Source organism: Eleutherodactylus coqui, chromosome 2, assembly GCF_035609145.1.
Source record: "Eleutherodactylus coqui strain aEleCoq1 chromosome 2, aEleCoq1.hap1, whole genome shotgun sequence".
Lineage (NCBI taxonomy): Eukaryota > Metazoa > Chordata > Amphibia > Anura > Eleutherodactylidae > Eleutherodactylus > Eleutherodactylus coqui.
This window is the reverse complement of record NC_089838.1, coordinates 336491609-336511177: the sequence shown is the minus strand read 5'-3', so window position 1 is coordinate 336511177 and position 19569 is coordinate 336491609. Positions and strand designations below refer to the sequence as shown.

General features: G+C 48.0%; 1 protein-coding gene across 1 annotated transcript; it reads left to right on the top strand.

Moving 5' to 3' along the window:
* Positions 1-14420: 14420 nt before the first annotated feature.
* Positions 14421-15356, top strand: LOC136610412 (olfactory receptor 11H6-like). The gene has a single exon (XM_066589642.1). It carries the CDS (start codon positions 14421-14423, stop codon positions 15354-15356), a length of 936 nt encoding a protein of 311 aa, XP_066445739.1.
* Positions 15357-19569: the final 4213 nt, after the last annotated feature.

Below are 19569 nucleotides of genomic sequence, written 5' to 3'. Positions count from 1 at the left end.
TACAGTGACCCTGTGAAATTCTCATAAAATTACTAATGCTTCCTGTGAATGCTCCAATCGTGTATCTCGGATAACTGTGGTAATTTGCAGCATGAGAGATAATACATGCTGACCAACGCAGATCCACAGGCCAAACCTGACGTAGTTACATTTTCCCCAGGACTTCGGCCTCTACCCACACCCTCAGCAATCATGGGCATAAAGTGGACTCTGATGCTAGTACAGCTGTGAACATCTCATTAATTCAGTTACGACCGCAAGCAGGAGGAGGAGGTGGCGTAATAAGCCTGAGAAACCATGATCGAGGTAGGACCTGCAATACTCTGTGTGGGAAGCACATGAGCGGGCCCTGGGTCAAGCTCAGTACCAGCCTCCACCATGTGTGACCCAAGGTGCCGTGAGTTACATAGCAATGGGAAATCCATGTGTCCCCACACAATTCATTCTGTGTAGGTGTCAGATAGCTGAACAATGCAATGGGAAAGCCATCTGCACTCTGCACCCTACCCAAGTCAGTCAGTGTATTTGTGCCAGACAGGTAAAACAACGCCATGGGAATTCTTTGTGCACCCACAGCATAGGCGAGCCCATGAAACTCAAAGACGGTATTACACATGAGGAAATCAGAGTGCCCACACATGGCAGACTTTCACCCCTCCAAGGACATCGGCCCACACTTCTGCCCTAGTCATTCAGTGTATTTTTGCCAGATAGGTAAAACACCGCAATAAGAAAGCCGTCTGCATCCTACCCAAGTCAGTCAGTGTATTTGTGCCAGACAGGTAAAACAACACAATGGGAAGTCTTTGTGCACCCACAGCATAGGCGAGCCCAAGGAACTTAAAGATGGTATTACACATACAGAAATCACAGCGCCCAAACATGACAGTTTCACCCCACCAAGGACCTCAGCCCACTTTTCTACCCTAGTCAGTCAGTGTATTTGTGCCAGACAGGTAAAACACCGCTATGGGAAGTCTTTGTGCACCCACAGCATAGGCGAGCCAAAGGAACCCAAGGAAAGTATTACACATAAAGAAATCACAGCACCCAAACAAGGCATTTTTACCCTGCCAAGGACCTCAACCTCCGCTCACACCCTCAGTAATCGTGGGCATAAAGCGGACTCGGATCCTTGTGCAATTGTGAACATCTCATTAATGCTGTAACACTCCTTTTGTTTGGCCCAAACCAGTGTCTCAGATAACTATGGTAACACGAGAGAAAATACATGTTGACCAGTGCTGATCCCCTGACCCCAAGCAGGAGTAGGAGGTGGCATAACAAGGCCAAGAAACCATGACCGAGGAAGGACCCGCAATAGTCTGTGTGGGAAGTATGTGAGCGGGCCCTGGGTCAGGCTCGGTCCCAGCCTCCACCTTGTGTGTGACCCAAGGTGCTGCGAGTTACATAGCAATGGGAAATCCATGTGTCCACACACTATTCATTCTGTGTAGGTGTCAGATAGCTCAACACCGCAATGGAAAGTCTTTGAGTTCCTTGGGCTCGCCTATGCTGTCAGTACACAAAGATGGTATTACACAGGAAGAAATCAGAGTGCCCAAACATGGCAGAGTTTCACCGCGCAAAGGACCTCGGCCTTGGCCCACATTTCTGCCCTAGTCAGTCAGTGTATTTGTGCCAGATAGGTAAAACACAGCGATGGGAAGTCTTTGTGCACCCACAGTATAGGCAGACTCCTGTAACATTTCTGTAGCAAGAGTATAGACGGACCCCAGTAACATTTCTTTAGCAAAAGTATATGCGTACCCCAGTAACATTTCCGTAGAAGAAGTATAGGCAGACACCTGTAACATTTCTGTAGTAAAAGTATAGGCAGACGCCAGTAACATTCCTGTAGCAGAAGTATAGGCAGACCCCCTGTAACATTTCTGTAGTAAAAGTATAGGCAGACCCCAGTAACATTTCTGTAGCAGAAGTATAGGCGGACCCCAGTAACATTCCTGTGGCAGAAGTATAGGCAGACCCCAGTAACATTCCTGTAGCAAAGGTATAGGCAGACCCCTGTAACATTTCTGTGGCAGAAGTATAGTCAGACCCCAGTAACGTTTCTGTAGCAAGAGTATAGGTGAACCCCTGAAACACTGGTGTACCATGAGTGTAGGCGAAGACCCCAGTAACGTTTCTGTAGCAAGAGTATAGGTGAACCCCTGAAACACTGGTGTACCATGAGTGTAGGCGAAGGCCGGAAAAATTAGTTAGATAACAGTATAGGCGAGGGCCAGAAAAATTGGTGTACTAAGAGTACAAGTGCACCCCTGAAAAATTGTTCAACCGCGAGATCAGGTGAAACCCAAAAACATTTTTTAAAGATACAGCTCGCTCCTGCTTAATTTGTAACAGAGCCTGAAGGCAGCCCTCTGAAAGCCTCAGCGGCGAAAGTTAGAGGTCGGTTTGCTCTGTCAGACCCTGCAACAGCTCAGGGGCTGTGTGCCTCTAGTCACCTAAGATGATTTGTTTTAGCACTGCTTGCTGACGCTTGCCCACTGCTGCGCTGCCGCGACGCGTGCCACTGACTGCTGGCGACATGCTCACACTTCCTAATTGAGAGGTAGACGTGGTGAAGGAGGAGGTGGGGGAGGGTTTGGAGGAGGTGGCATAAAACGCCACAGATACCAGCACCGAGGTAGGACCCGCTATTCTGGGTGTGGGTAGGACGTGAGCGGTCCCAGACTCTGACTCGGTCCCAGCCTCCACCAAGTTCACCTAATGTGCCATTAGGGAGATATAGTAGCCCTGCCCGCCAGTACTTGTCCACGTGTCCATGGTTAAGTGGACCTTTTCTAGTAACCGCGTTGGTGAGAGCACGGTTTATGTTGCGGGAGACGTGCTGGTGTAGGGCTGGGACAGCACACCGGGAAAAATAGTGGCAACTGGGGACCGAGTAGCACGGGACCGCCGCCGCCCTCATGTTTTTGAAAGCCTCCGTTTCCACAAGCCTGTACGGCAGCATCCCCAGGCTGATTAATTTGGCAGTGTGCACGTTTAAAGCTTGTGCATGCGGGTGGGTGGCGGCGTATTTGGGCTTTCGCTCCAACGCTTGTGTTAGCGACAGTTGAACGCTGTGCTAAGAGACATTGCTACATTGAGTGGAGGACGGTGGAGGTGTGGGTGCAGGCCGGGAGGCACTCGTGCCTGTGTCCCAGGAGGGTGATTGGATCTGTGTGGCAGGTTGAGGCACAGGGGAAGAGACAGTGGTGTGACCCGGAGGCAGTGAATAGCCTTCTTCCTACCTTGTGGGGTGCTTGCCATCATATGCCTGCGCATGCTGGTGGTGGTGAGGCTGGTAGTGGTGGCTCCCCGGCTGATCTTGGTGCGACACAGGTTGCACACCACTGTTCGTGGGTCGTCTGGGCTCTCACTAAAAAACATCCACACCTTCGAACGCCTAGCCCTCTGCACGGAGACTTGCCGCGATGGGGGGGCTTTGGGAAACAGTTGAGGGATTCTTCGCTCTGGCCCTGCCTCGACCCCTGGCTACTCCATTGCCTCTTCCAACCTGTCCTGCTGCTGCACTTGCCTCCCCCTCTGAAGCCCTGTCCTCAGTAGGCTTAGCAAACCAGGTGGGGTCAGTCACCTCATCGTCCAGCTGCTCTTCCTCCGAATTCTCTGTGTGCTCCTCCCTTGGACTTACTGCCCTTATTACTACCTCACTGACAGACAACTCTGTCTCATCATCATTCTCACCCACAAAAAGCTCTTGAGACAGTTTCCAGAAGTCCCCAGCCTCATCTCCCGGACTCCGGGAAATTTTCAAAGGTTGGGCATCGGTCACGACAAACTCCTCAGGTAAGAGAGGAACCAGTTTTTCCCACTCATGGCAGGGACCCGAGAACAGTTCCTGTGAGTCTGCCTGCTCATCTGAATATGTCATTTTCAGGGAGTGAGGAGGCTGGGAGGAAGGAGGAGCAGCAGCGAGAGGATTCAGAGTTGCAGTCCCTAGGCCGGGAGTAGTGGACTGTGTAGAAGACTGGGTGGTCGATACATTGCTGGACACATTTTCCGCCATCCACGACTGGACCTGCTCACACTCCTCTGTTTGCAATAAAGGTCTACCACGTGGACCCATAAATTGTGATATGAAGCTGGGGACCCCAGAAACTTGCTAATCCCGAAGCAGCCGGCAGTGATTCACTACGACCAGGAACTCGACCTGTGCCCACACCCTCACTTGGACGTCCGCGTCCACGCCCTGGACATTACCTCTACTCCTCATCATGGCAGATTAAGAATAGAGCAGGGCCCAAATAAATTACCCCACTGTACAGCACTGACAACTGTGGCTTAATTCACCGCACACAGAGACTTGTAGATAGCGGAGGCTCTATGCTGTGACTTGAAAAAATTTATCAGCTGTCTTGCGCTGTTACCTAGGGGTAATTTACCACTTGCAGAGACTAGTAGATAATAGAGGCTGTGTGGAGTGGGAGAAGACTCTAAAGCCAGTGGATAGTGCTGGTAACTGCAGCAATCTCAACCCCACCAAGGAAAGGGTATTGTGAGACGCTCTGCAAAGCGGCAGAGATGAAATACTTTGCAGTGGCCCAGGAAATATTACAGTACTGTCTAGCGGTGAGACCTCTGTCTAATGCACTGCAGACACAGAACGGTATAAATGAAGTCACTTGCAGTAGGCTAGGAGATGTTATAGAGCAGTTTCACGATGTGAGCTGGTTGTACGGCACTGGAGCCTGAGAACGCTATTACTGAAAGGCTGGGAACAGGCCTGTATGCGTAATACAAAAATGGATGCACTACAACTCCCAGCAGGCAACAACTATAATGCACATGGTCAGATGTAGCCCTAAGAAGGAGCTTTGGGGTTATAGCACGGAGGATCAGGACTATATAGTGTATAACTTTCCCTATAGAAGTGGTTGTGTCCCTACACTCTGTGTCTTATGCACTGCAGACACAGAACGGTATAAATGAAGTCGTTCGCAGTAGGCTAGGAGATGTTAGAGAGCAATTTCACGGTGAGAGCTGGTTGTACGGCACTGCAGCCTGAGAACACTAATACTGAAAGCCTGGGAACAGGCCTAGATGCGTAATACAAAGATGGATGCACTACAACTCCCAGCGAGCCACAACTATAATGCACACGGTCAGATGTAGCCCTAAGAAGGAGCGTTGGGGTTCTTGAAGACAGGATCCTACTCTAACACTTGCCTTATATCAGCAGCAGCTCTTTCCCTAAACTCTGCATAATACACTGCAGACTGAGAACACTATAGCTGAAATGTTCTGCACAGCCCGAGATGAAAAAAAAATGCTGCACTACTGCTCCCAGCCAGCCACAACAGTAATGCACACTATGAAGAGTGAGTAGCCCTAAGAAGGACCGTTGGGGTTCTTGAAGACAGGACTCTACTCTAATATTTTCCCTATATCAGCAGCAGCACTTTCCCTAACCTCTGCCAGCATGCGTCTGAGGCGAGCCGCGGGCGGGACCACTTTAAGTACTCGGTGGTCACTTGATCTCGCCAGCCACTCACTACTGTGGGGTGGGATAGGGCTGGCACGTCACAGCAGGAAGTGGTAATGCCTTCCCCGCATGTCCATTGGCTAGAAAATGGCGCTAAACATGCGGGGTAGGAAATGCAATTGACTCGAGTACCGCATGGTGTTCGACTCGAGTAACGAGCATCTCGAGTACCCTAATGCTCGAACGAGCATCAAGCTCGGACGAGTGTGCTTGCTCATCTCTCGTTCCAACCAGTCTGGGAGAAGTCCTGTCTAACAACTAATATGTAACTGTTCTTGTTTAGTTTTAATAGCTAATGACAATAAATTAATTAAAACAAATTCTAATTATTGCAAGTGAGGCATGTTCTAGCCTTGTTACAAATGTCTTTGTATATATACTTCTGCTTGTTAATGGATTAAACAAATGATTTTAAATCACATCCAATGTGTGTGATTTGATGTCAATCAAATCACACACACGTGCTTGAATATAAACAATTATTTGGAAACCTAAAAACATACCAATTAGCAAATATTTATTTGTGCTAACAGCAGTTTCTGGGGTAGTGGATTAGATGTTTCAGTATATTATATGGCACATTAAATATTATCATTGAAAATACTTGTTTTGCAAAAAAACAAGCTCCAGACAGTTATGTAAAAAAAAAAAGCGTTATGATTTTTTTTAAAGTAGGAAAGGAAAATTAAAAAAACTGAAAAATAAAAAAGGGTTATATCATTAAGGGGATAATATTAGAGATGAGCGAACGTACTCGTCCGAGCTTGATACACTTTCGAGTATTAGCGTGTTCGAGATGCTCGTTACTCGTAACGAGTACCATGCGATGTTCGGGTTACTTTCACTTTCATCTCTGAGACGTTAGCGCGCTTTTCTGGCCAATTGAAAGACAGGGGAGGCATTACCATTTCCCCCTGCGACGTTCAAGCCCTATACCACCCCCCTGCATTGAGTGGCTGGCGAGATCAGGTGTCACCCGAGTATAAAAATCGGCCCCTCCCGCGGCTCGCCACAGATGCGTTCTGACATAGAGGAGGGAAAGTGGTATCTTGGTGGAGCTGCTATAGGGAGAGTGTTAGGAGTATTTTAGGCTTCAAGAACCCCAACGGTCCTTCTTAGGGCCACATCTAACCATGTGCAGTACTGTGGAGGCTGCTTTTTGCAGTGTTGCACATTTTTTTTTTTTGGTATATCGGCCGTGCAGAGCATTGCGCCCTGCAGTAATACTCCAGGGCCAGAAGCGCTTAGGCAGGGACAGAGGACATATTGATTATTGATTGAATATAGGCAGTGGGCCTTTGCAAAAAAATTTGGGGAAAAAAATCTATTTGGGCTGCCTGTGACTGTCCTCAGTGTTCTGGGTCTGTGCTGGGTGTAGTAGTTCTCCAAATTCATACGCAGCCAGCTAAGTGTTACAGCAGGCTTGCGCAAAATTATTTCCTGGCTCTGTCTGGGCCGTGAAATCACCGCTGTATTGCAGTTCACAGTGCAACACTCTGCAGTTCTTTGACATACTCCAGGGCCAGAAGCGCTTAGGCAGGGACAGAAGACATATTGATTATTGATTGAATATAGGCAGTGGGCCTTTGCAAAAAAAATTGGGGAAAAAAATCTATTTGGGCTGCCTGTGACTGTCCTCAGTGTTCTGGGTCTGTGCTGGGTGTAGTAGTTCTCAAAATTCATACGCAGCCAGCTAAGTGTTACAGCAGGCTTGCGCAAGATTATTTCCTGGCGTTCTGTAAGCAAAGTCAGCCTCCAACCACAGGCCAATAAGCGGCACATTTAATTACAGCGTTCTGTTTCTGCATTACTGGTAATACAGCATGCTGAGGGGTAGGGGTAGGCCTAGAGGACGTGGACGCGGTCGAGGACGCGGAGGCCCAAGTCAGGGTGTGGGCACAGGCCGAGCTCCTGATCCAGGTGTATCGCAGCCTACTGCTGCGGGATTAGGAGAGAGGCACGTTTCTGGCGTCCCCACATTCATCGCACAATTAATGGGTCCACGCGGTAGACCTTTATTAGAAAATGAGCAGTGTGAGCAGGTCCTGTCGTGGATGGCAGAAAGTGCATCCAGCAATCTATCGTCCACCCACAGTTCTGCGCTGTCCACTGCTGCAACTCAGAATCCTCTGGCTGCTGCTCCTCCTTCCTCCCAGCCTCCTCACTGCATTAGAATGAGACATTCTGAGGAGCGGGTAGACTCCCAGGAACTGTTCTCGGGCCCCTGCTCAGATTGGGCAGCAGTGGTTCCTCTCCCACCAGAGGAGTTTATCGTGACTGATGCCCAACCATTGGAAAGTTCCCGGGGTCCGGGAGATGAGGCTGGGGACTTCCGGCAACTGTCTCAAGACCTTTCAGTGGGTGAGGAGGCCGATGACGATGAGACACAGTTGTCTATTAGTGAGGTAGTAGTAAGGGCAGTAAGTCCGAGGGAGGAGCGCACCGAGGATTCTGAAGAAGAGCAGCAGGACAATGAGGTGACTGATCCCACCTGGTTTGCTACGCCTACTGAGGACAGGTCTTCAGAGGGGGAGGCAAGGGCAGCAGCAGGGCAGGTTGCAAGAGGCAGTGCGGTGTCAAGGGGTAGAGGCAGGGCCAGACCGAATAATCCACCAACTGTTCCCCAAAGCGCCTCCTCACGCCATGCCACCCTGCAGAGGCCGAGGTGCTCAAAGTTCTGGCAGTTTTTCACTGAGAGTGCAGACGACCGACGAACAGTGGTGTGCAACCTTTGTCGCGCCAAGATCAGCCGGGGAGCCACCACCAGCCTCACCACCACTAGCATGCGCAGACATATGATGGCCAAGCACCCCACAAGGTGGGACGAAGGCCGTTCACCGCCTCCGGTTTGCACCGCTGCCTCTCCCCCTGTGCCCCAACCTGCCACTGAGATCCAACCTCCCTCTCAGGGCACAGGCACTACCGTCTCCTGGCCTGCACCCACACCCTCACCTCCGCTGTCCTCGGCCCCATCCACCAATGTCTGTCAGCGCACCGTTCAGCCGTCACTAGCGCAAGTGTTTCAGCGCAAGCGCAAGTACGCCGCCACGCACCCGCACTCTCAAGCGTTAAACGTGCACATAGCCAAATTTATCAGCCTGGAGTCCTTCAAAAGTATGATGGCGGCGGCGGCCCCGCGCTACTCAGTTCCCAGTCGCCACTACTTTTCCCGATGTGCTGTCCCAGCCCTGCACGACCACGGCTCCCGCAACATTGTACGCGCCCTCACCAACGCGGTTACTGCCAAGGTCCACTTAACAACGGACACGTGGACAAGCACAGGCGGGCAGGGCCACTATATCTCCCTGACGGCACATTGGGTGAATTTAGTGGAGGCTGGGAACGAGTCAGAACCTGGGACCGCTCACGTCCTACCCACCCCCAGAATTGCAGGCCACAGCTCGGTGGTGGTATCTGCGGTGGTGTATGCTTCCTCCACTAAAGCACCCTCCTCCTCCTCCTCCAACGCAACCTCTGTTTCGCAATCAAGATGTGTCAGCAGCAGCAGCACGTCGCCAGCAGTCGGTGTCGCGCGGCGTGGCAGCACAGCGGTGGGCAAGCGTCAGCAGGCTGTGCTTAAACTACTCAGCTTAGGAGATAAGAGGCACACGGCCCACGAACTGCTGCAGGGTCTGACAGAGCAGACCGACCGCTGGCTTGCGCCGCTGAGCCTCCAACCGGGCATGGTCGTGTGTGACAACGGCCGTAACCTGGTGGCGGCTCTGCAGCTCGGCAGCCTCACGCACGTGCCATGCCTGGCCCACGTCTTTAATTTGGTGGTTCAGCGCTTTCTGAAAAGCTACCCACGCTTGTCAGACCTGCTCGGAAAGGTGTGCCGGCTCTGCGCACATTTCCACAAGTCCCACACGGACGCTGCCACCCTGCAACATCGGTTTAATCTGCCAGTGCACCGACTGCTGTGCGACGTGCCCACACGGTGGAACTCTACGCTCCACATGTTGGCCAGGCTCTATGAGCAGCGTAGAGCTATAGTGGAATACCAACTCCAACATGGGCGGCGCAGTGGGAGTCAGCCTCCTCAATTCTTTTCAGAAGAGTGGGCCTGGTTGGCAGACATCTGCCAGGTCCTTGGAAAGTTTGAGGAGTCTACCCAGGTGGTGAGCGGCGATGCTGCAATCATTAGCGTCAGCATTCCTCTGCTATGCCTCTTGAGAAGTTCCCTGCAAAGCATAAAGGCAGACGCTTTGCGCTCGGAAACAGAGCCGGGGGAAGACAGTATGTCGCTGGATAGTCAGAGCACCCTCCTGTCTATATCTCAGCGCGGTGAGGAGGAGGGGGAAGAGACAGCTTGGCCCACTGCTGAGGGTACACATGCTGCTTGCCTGTCATCCTTTCAGCGTGTATGGCCTGAGGAGGAGGAGGAGGAGCATGAGGAGGAGGATCCTGAAAGTGATCATCCTAGTGAGGACAGCCATGTGTTGGGTACAGGTACCCTGGCACACATGGCTGACTTCATGTTAGGATGCCTTTCTCGTGACCCTCGCGTTACACGCATTCTGGGCACTACGGATTACTTGGTGTACACACTGCTTGACCCACGGTATAAGGAGAACCTTTCCACTCTCATACCCGAAGAGGAAAGGGGTTCGAGAGTGATGCTATACCACAGGACCCTGGCGGACAAACTGATGGTAAAATTCCCATCCGACAGCTCTAGTGGCCGGAGGCACAGTTCCGAGGGCCAGGTAGCAGGGGAGGCACGGAGATCAGGCAGCATGTACAGCACAGGCAGGGGAACACTCTCTAGGGCCCTTGACAGCTTTATGGCTCCCCAGCAAGACTGTGTCACGGCTCCCCAGTCAAGGCTGAGTCGGCAGGAGCACAGTAAAAGGATGGTGGGGGAGTACGTAGCCGATCGCACGGCCGTCCTCCGTGATGCCTCTGCCCCCTACAACTACTGGGTGTCAAAGCTGAATACGTGGCCTGAACTCGCGCTGTATGCCCTGGAGGTGCTTGCTTGTCCTGCGGCTAGCGTCTTGTCAGAGAGGGTGTTTAGTGCAGCTGGGGGAATCATCACAGATAAGCGTACCCGCCTGTCAACCGACAGTGCCGACAGGCTTACACTCATCAAGATGAACCAAGCCTGGATTTCCCCAGACTTCTCTTCTCCACCAGCGGACAGCAGCGATACCTAAGCAATAGGTAGGCTGCACCCGCGGATGGAAGCATTGTTCTCTATCCCCATCAAAAACGGGGACCTTTTTGCTTCATCAATCTGTGTATAATATTCCTCCTCCTCCTCCTGCTCCTCCTCCTGAAACCTCACTTAATCACGCCGAACGGGCAATTTTTCTTAGGCCCACAAGGCTCAGTCATATAATTTTTGTAAACAATTTTTATACGTTTCAATGCTCATTAAAGCGTTGAAACTTTCACCTCCAACAATTTTTAGTTTAACTGGGCTGCCTCCTGGCCTAGTTACCAATTAAGCCACATTAACCAAAGCGATTAATGGGTTTCACCTGCCCTCTTGGTTGGGCATGGGCAATTTTTCTGACAGACATTAGTACTGTTGGTACACCAATTTTTGGGTGCCCTTGCCTACAGTGTAATCCAATTAATTTTTAGCCCACCTGCATTACAGCTGACGTTACATCTGCTGTGTTGGGCACTGCAATGGGATATATTTATGTACCGCCGGTGGGTTCCAGGGAGCCACCCATGCTGTGGGTCCACAGGGAGTTGTAACTGCATGTGTCCACTTCTAAAGAACCCCAGTCTGACTGGGGCATGCAGTGTGGGCCGAAGCCCACCTGCATTAAACATGACATTACCTCAGCTGTGATGGGCAATGCAATGGGATGTATTTATGTACCGCCGGTGGCTTCTTGGCACCCACCCATGCTGTGGGTCCACAGGGAGTTGTAACTGCATGTGTCCACTTCTAAAGAACCCCAGTCTGACTGGGGCATGCAGTGTGGGCCGAAGCCCACCTGCATTAAACATGACATTACCTCAGCTGTGATGGGCAATGCAATGGGATATATTTATGTACCACCGGTGGGTTCCTGGCACCCACCCATGCTGTGGGTCCACAGGAAGTTGTAACTGCATGTGTCCACTTCTAAAGAACCCCAGTCTGACTGGGGCATGCAGTGTGGGCCGAAGCCCACCTGCATTAAACATGACATTACCTCAGCTGTGATGGGCAATGCAATGGGATATATTTATGTACCGCCGGTGGCTTCCTGGCACCCACCCATGCTGTCGGTCCACAGGGACTTCACAATAGGGAGTTGTACCTGCCTGTGTCTATGAATTAAAAAGCCCGGTCAGGTTGGGGCATGCAGTGTGGGCCGAAGCCCACCTGCATTTAATCTGACGTTAGCTCTGCTGTCCAGGGCACTGCAATGGGATACATTTATGTACAGCCGGTGGGTTCCAGGGAGCCACCCATGCTGTGGGTGCACACGGAATTCCCATTGCGGAGTTGTACCTGCCTGTGACGATTTATAAAAAAACGCGGTCTGACTGGGGCATGCAGACACCTTGACAGAATGAATAGTGTGTGGCACATAGGTTCCCCATTGCTATGCCCACGTGTGCAGCTCCAGATGGAGGTGGCACGGGATTGGATTTCTCATTGCTTCTGTACAGCATTGTGGACTATCACCCCGCCCCTTTTAAAGAGGGTCGCTGCCTAGCCGTGCCAACCCTCTGCAGTGTGCATGCGGTTCCCCCTCATGGCAGACGCACTTATAAATAGACATGAGGGTGGCGTGGCATGAGGGCAGCTGAAGGCTGGGCAGGGACAGTTTGGTGTGCGCTGTGGACACTGGGTCGTGGGGGGGGGGGGTTGGGCAGCATGTAACCCAGGAGAAGTGGCAGCGGAGTGTCATGCAGGCAGTGATTGTGCTTTGTTGGAGGTAGTGTGGTGCTTAGCTAAGGTATGCATTGCTAATGAGGGTTTTCAGAAGTAAAAGTTGTTGGGAGGGGGGGGCCCACTCTTGCCGCTATTGTGGCTTAATAGTGGGACCTGGGAACTTGAGATGCAGCCCAACATGTAGCCCCTCGCCTGCCCTATCTGTTGCTGTGTCGTTCCCATCACTTTCTTGAATTGCCCTGATTTTCACACATGAAAACCTTAGCGAGCATCGGCGATATACAAAAATGCTCGGGTCGCCCATTGACTTCAATGGGGTTCGTTATTCGAAACGAACCCTCGAGCATCGCGAAAAGTTCGTCTCGAGTAACGAGCACCCGAGCATTTTGGTGCTCGCTCATCTCTAGTTAATATATATTCTTATAAATAAATTTGTTTCTGGGATTCTCAGGAGCTGCTAATGACTTACACACTTTGGTTTTTATTTATACGGTGATGGGCACACTGGAGACTCATCAGTACAGTAATGCGGGTGCAAACACTAGTTGAGAGATCTCTCAGGAGTCATTCTAGCTGGTGCCTTGTCTGATTTTCTACATAAATATTCAAAGGTAATGCTTTATGTGTCCTCACTTGGAAACTGAATATGCTACTGTGTAACATTATAAGCAATTTCCCAAGAGAACTGAGGGCAATGAGGAGAAATATTGTACGTAAATGAATGTGAATAACAAAAATATACTTGAGGTAAGTAAGTTTGTATCACAGTGCATATAAAATCTTCTGAAATATTATGTAGGTAGATAGATTGATTTAATCAATAATAAAATTATGATTGTTAGCTGATGTACATGGGAAGTGTTTGTTACCCTGGCAGATTTGGTTTAATTGGCCACTCTAGCAAAAACACACTTTTCAATCGCTGCTCTTCTCATCTGATTGCCTGTCACACTCTGGAAGTCTCCTTTGTGTATTGCAGTCCCTTCCTTGCAGTGCAGTCTCTTGTCTGATGCTTATCAAGCACCATTTTGAGGCTGAGATGTTTTACTTTATATTTCAGATCTTTACCATGATGCATTGGCACAACATTAGTTGAGACTATACCATTTTGCCTGATGGGTATAAAGTTTAGTTATCATTACCTTCTTTACTCATGTAAATAAACGACAGAATATAAGTTTACAGAAAAGAAGGATGAGCTGTGATCTCCCCTATTATACCTGCTTGACAGGCACTGAGTGATCATCATCAGTAATTGTGATATGAGTGTCTGTGTCCCTTTCTACACAGTTTCTGTAGTAGATCTATGTAACAGCCTCACATAAACTGAGAATTTAGCAAGAAAATCAATCCATATGCTCAAGTAGATGTGAGTTGGTCAGAATTGAGATCACATGACCACCTGAGGAAAAATAGACCATGAGTTTCAGAAAGAAAGAAAAGACTAACCAAGATAACACTAGCTGGCTTACATAAACTGGGGGGGGGGGGGGGGGGGATAAGTGCATAATGGGGTGTTTTGGGGATTCTTAATAATTCAGTACCCACTGAAATACAAGTATCAGACACAGAAATTGTCTTGGGCAGTGCTGCAAAGGTATGCTGAAATTTTTTAAGTGTCTCCCCATGCCCAGATCTTAGTCCTTGTATGCTTTGCAGAGCCTATAACCCCTTATAGAGTATTAACCCTTTGACTGCTAGAGTGCAGGGAGTGCCTTTGTGCATTGGCATGATACCAGGACCGAGGCATCCAACCTGCATCATAATAAAATACAGTCAGGGGTGGCAGTTTGCTTGGGGTGTAATTTATGCTCATTATCTTATAAGGTGCTGATGTATCACTAGCATATGCCATCACTTTATGATCAGCTACCCAGCCTCCAAGACCCTCAGCAATACTGAGAATGATGGGTATGCATCACCAAATGAGGGCTGTACCTCTTCACTGTTTTTCACTAACACAGCAGCACATAGCTGCACCCATATTGCAGGAACAGAAAGGAAACTGCTGTGACACAGTATAATTTCCTTTTTGCATTTAGCACACATTATAACTATTTCTTGATCCAGATGCAGGAAAACAACAAGACTGTGGTTACCAAGTTTTTCCTTGTAGGATTTCAAGTAAGCCAAGTTTTTAAACTTTTTCTGTTATGTTTTTTCCTGGTGGTTTACTGTGTGACTATATGTGGGAACCTCCTAATCATCACTCTGGTGTCCACCAGCAAGACCCTCCACACTCCAATGTACTTCTTCATATCACAACTGTCCATCTGTGACATCTTGTTGACCACAGATATTGTCCCCAACATGCTCCACATCCTAATGAATAATGGGGGGACCATTACTTTTATTGGTTGCTTCACTCAGTTTTATTTGTTCTGTGCTTTGGAAGCATTTGAATGTTTTCTGCTTGCTGTGATGTCTTACGACAGGTATGTGGCCATCTGTAATCCCCTTTGTTACACCTCTATCATGACAAGCAGACACTGTGTGATATTGGCCATCAACTGTTGGGTATTTGGATTTTCTCTTATGCTGATTAACACTATATCAATAGCAACACTAGACTTTTGTGGACCAAACATCATTGACCATTTATGCTGTGACCTTGTTCCCTTAGAAAAGCTTGCCTGTTCTAATACATACATGGTTGACTTAGAGGTTTATTTGTTAAGTATTCCAATTGACCTCATCCCAACCATAATTATTGTTGTGTCTTATACTTGCATTGCTTTAGCAGTCTTAAGGATCCCATCTGGTGCTGGTAGACATAAAGCCTTCTCCACCTGCAGCTCCCACCTCATTGTGGTCTCCATATTCTACTGGACTATGTTTAGTGTTTATGTCATACCAACAAAAGGTCTAACTCTCACCATGGGTAAAATCCTATCACTATTATATACTGTGTTTACTCCTCTGGTCAACCCCATTATATACAGTCTGAGAAATAAAGACATTAGTAAAGCTGTACATGAAGCACTTCATAAACATGTCAGCTGGTAAACCATCCACAATCTTCTATACATCACTCAGTTGCCTGCAGAAAGGGTTAGACTGACCTATGATAATATCTTCCAGTGGGCCTTGACTCCTGTACAATGATGCATACCAAAGGATTAGCAAAAAACAGCCCCATTTGGGGATGACGTAGAAGCCACAACCATAGATGATCTTTTTAAATACTGGATGAGGTACCAAGATGGTCTCAAACCCAGATCTTTCTCCTGTTCAAACTGGTTTGAAAATGAATTTCTGGCAGTATTCTATTCCACAACACTCCCCTGATGTCTACCAGACTGACCTGCATGTGTGCAATGCTGAAACACAACTCTCTTTCATCAGGTCGTACATCTACTCTCAGCACCACCAAGTAGATGTAGGAATGATCCAAGATCCTTTCCAATCATGCTAAGGACTCAGAAAAATAACCACATAGAGAAATGCCAAAATAAATATAATCTGGACACATACGCTCTATGTTTTTGATGACATTTAAAAATAATTCTTCAATCCTCAACAAGTAGACTCAGGGATGACTCGTAAATGAAAAAAATAGAAATAAAGTTATGTAGCCTCTGAACCTTTTGCCTGCAGGTACTTTCTACAAACCTCAATAAACCGATAGTGTGACATTGAGTGACTGTGCTGATGGCTTAGGGGTGGAAGTCTAAGAGTTTATGCAAATAAGCGCAAAAACGCTCCCCACAGCGCAACAGATTTCATCATGAACCAGGGTAATGAGGTTGATTTGTGAGTGCGTCTGCTCATATTACTGTAATTTTTGCACATGCAGGGCTAGTTCACAGGCGCAACACACACCCGTTCCATGAATCAAATGGCTAATTAGCCTAATGAGGTCCAGATGTATACTTTTTCCAGTAGTTTTGCGCAGTGTTTCATGCTTCCCTTTGCATTTTCCTAGTTTTTTCAAAATTTGCATGCATAACATGCCTGTGGAAATGTACCCCGTGAAATCAATGTATTCTATTCTCTGCGTTTAGCACAGGTAATACTGTGCAGTCGTGTTAAGAAGCCTTAATCTTAAGAATTACTCCCAGGCAATTAATTGGATGTATGTCAGACTCCTACAGCTTCCTCAAAGCTATCCTTGTGCCCCTGCTGCCTTGTCTGTCTTGGATGGATACATAAGACAACTCAAGTCCTCCACAGATACTCTCACATCCAACTAACAGCAACCCCCATGACACAGTGCAAGCACTCCTAATTCAACACTTTAGAATGCTCCAAAGTACAGTAAGCTAGTCGGAACGCTTCTCTGAATATTCCAGGCTTTTACTTAAATGCTCCAACTCCACTTAATCACACAAAACCTGTAGCAGGGAAAAGAAACCCAGCAGTCAGCCATCATGACAGGCCCTATTCTTTCTACAGTCCCATAGGATACAAAATTCTTTGTAACATTCATCATACCTCCAACTTTGCACCTGAAAGATACAGTTGATACTCACTTAGACACATATGAAAACGATAACCATTCACTAAAAGAAACCCCAACAAAATATAATACAAAGTCAAAATGTCCCCAACAGACACACAAACCCCAACCTTAATTAACAGTTTTCTCAACTCATCAATTCTTAAAAATAAGTTGACCATGTGTTAGTAGTCACAGACTACCTAGTCAAACCTGTTCCACTAAAGGTGAGAAAGAGAATCTGCTAAAATATGGTCAACTCCTGGAAAATTCATAGACACAAAGAACATGTTTAAAGGTGGGGGGTGCAGAGAACATAAAAAAATAAACCTAGCACTGACCTTTTGCTGCCGCTATGCACCCTTTGTCGCACTCTTTCGCTCCTCCAGTCTTCTATTGAGAGGCATTGCACCAGTCACATGGGTTGTTTAGCCAAGTCAGCTCTGCAGTTAATAGAATGCTTGACGAGGACATCAATGATGAGGTTGCATATACCTTCTATATTAGAAATCTGCATGACAGGTTTACGGGATGTTACTAGGCCTTCCAGTAGGGTGACATTATGTACAAACTGTTTTTCAGCATCGGACCGCCAAAATGGTGGTCGAGCTCCTCAGTCAGCATATTTATTTTACATAGTTTTGGGCAATTGGAGGAATTCCAAGATCCTCTGTCGCGGCTTTGGTTCCTTTCATTCCCGAAGTAATGTGAGGCTTTTTTCCCAGGAAAACGCCTCGTATTCCTGGGGATTTCCCATGGATGGCGAGCACGATATGGGAACGTGATTCATGGCTCCATATCGCACTCATCTGTATTGTATTATTTTTTGCCTTAGGTTGCATTCACATGTATCAAAAAAACACTTGCAGCTAAGACTCCACCTAGCCATGCCATACAGCAAGCTATTGGCAGCCATGACTGGGTGGAGTCTCTGCTGCAAGCAGTTTTTGAGATGTGGATGCATCTTTTGATGCAAGGTAATGGAACAGTCATGGGGACACGGAAGTTTGCTGATTAATAGCCAGTACCATTATTAAATGATTGTATACTAAGATTAAGGACACTGTGTGTGTCTGAAACTTGTACAGGTGCAGTCAAAAATAGTCATCCCCCCTTTGCAAAAAAGATTTATTTACCAAAGTTCCAACTTTCAGTAGTTTTCAGAAAAACAATCAAACAAGACGTAGAGGTCAAGGGCCATACATAAAGCCTGCCCTTTTATCATGCTCTTACTAGGCCTAGCTCCACCTACAGGACTTCCCCATAGCTGTCTCCCTCCCACAGTTCTTCCATTTCTTTGTCCAGCCATGACAGTTCTTCTGTGGAAAGGCCCAGCGCACTAAGGCCAGCTGCACGCGGCCGTGACGGACTCCGCCGCGAAATTCCGCGGCGGAGCCCGTCACGGCGCCCCCCAGGAGACCCAATACTTACCTGCAGATCCGGCGTCCTCGCTCCCGCATGACACTTCCCCGCCCACCTCCGCCGTGTCACGTCACATGACCACCACGTCACATGACGCAGCCGGCCGTGTCACATGACGCGGTGGCAGTGGGCGGGGAAGCGTTTTCACGCTATCTTCCGCTGTGCTACAGCGGAAGATAGCGTGAACGGATGGCTTCCATTGACTGCAATGGAAGCCGTCCGCGCGTACACCCGCGGCAAATAGAGCATGCCGCGGGTAAGGACGAGAGAATTCACGGTGCGGAATTCCACAGTGGAATTCCGCACCGTGAGCACTGAGCTATTGGGTTCAATAGAACCTAATAGCTGCGGGCAACGCAACGGATTTCCGCTCCGAATTACGCGGCGGAAATCCGTTCGTGGAAAGGAGGCCTAAGACTCATCTGCAAGTCAGCCTGCAAAAGAGTAGAACACACATACAGGGCCATTTAACATATATATGTAGCATTAGTAATACATTTTAGCTGTGTATATTTAGCAGATGTAGTAACGCTAACAAAGAAGCTTGTGGTGTGCCACGCCATTAATGTAGCGTGCCTATGATATCTGTATAGCCCAAACTTTTCAATTACATTAGAATACCACAGAGCACACATATTAAAATCCTCCACGTATATCATACTACATCTGTATTTGTTGATTTAACATTTTACTGATAAATGTTATTCAAATGTTGGTATTGCTTAAACATGTTCATGACTTTCAAGCATTAATTTGCATTTAGGCCATTTTATTGGGAAAAAAAAATGTCCATAAATTTGTAAATTTGGGACACTAATGGAGTTACAGAGATGGGAACTTTGAAATGTACCAAATGTTTTGGGGGCAAAAAGGGATCTGGCAAGAAGTGTTTGAATGTGAACTTTAACCCATTAAGGACCAAGCACCGTAAATATACAGTGATTGGTTCTGGGCTTTAATCCTGGGGCATAGTAAAAATATGTCATGGGATTAAAGCTCTTGCCCCTGCAATCTAGCAGGAAAAGGTTGGGTCTTTGGACCCAAAGGACAAGTCAGAAGCCTTCTTTTGAACCGCTTCTGCCTTCTCTTTTACAGGCTCAATGAACACTTTGTAGAGAATACAGAAAGCGGCAGTGCGAGCCCCAACCTGTCAGAGCTGCAGGACAGTGACTAAGGGCACAATAGGATTCTCCAGTTACAGTGAAAAACTGTGGAATTAAAAAAAAGACAGGGTGAATGTCTCCCAGGTCTAATATGACATCATGGGGGACATAGATAGATAGTAAAAAAAGTTATAAAAAGAAAAAATAATAAATTAATAAAGTATAAATATGTATGAAAAAAGAAAATGACTCACCA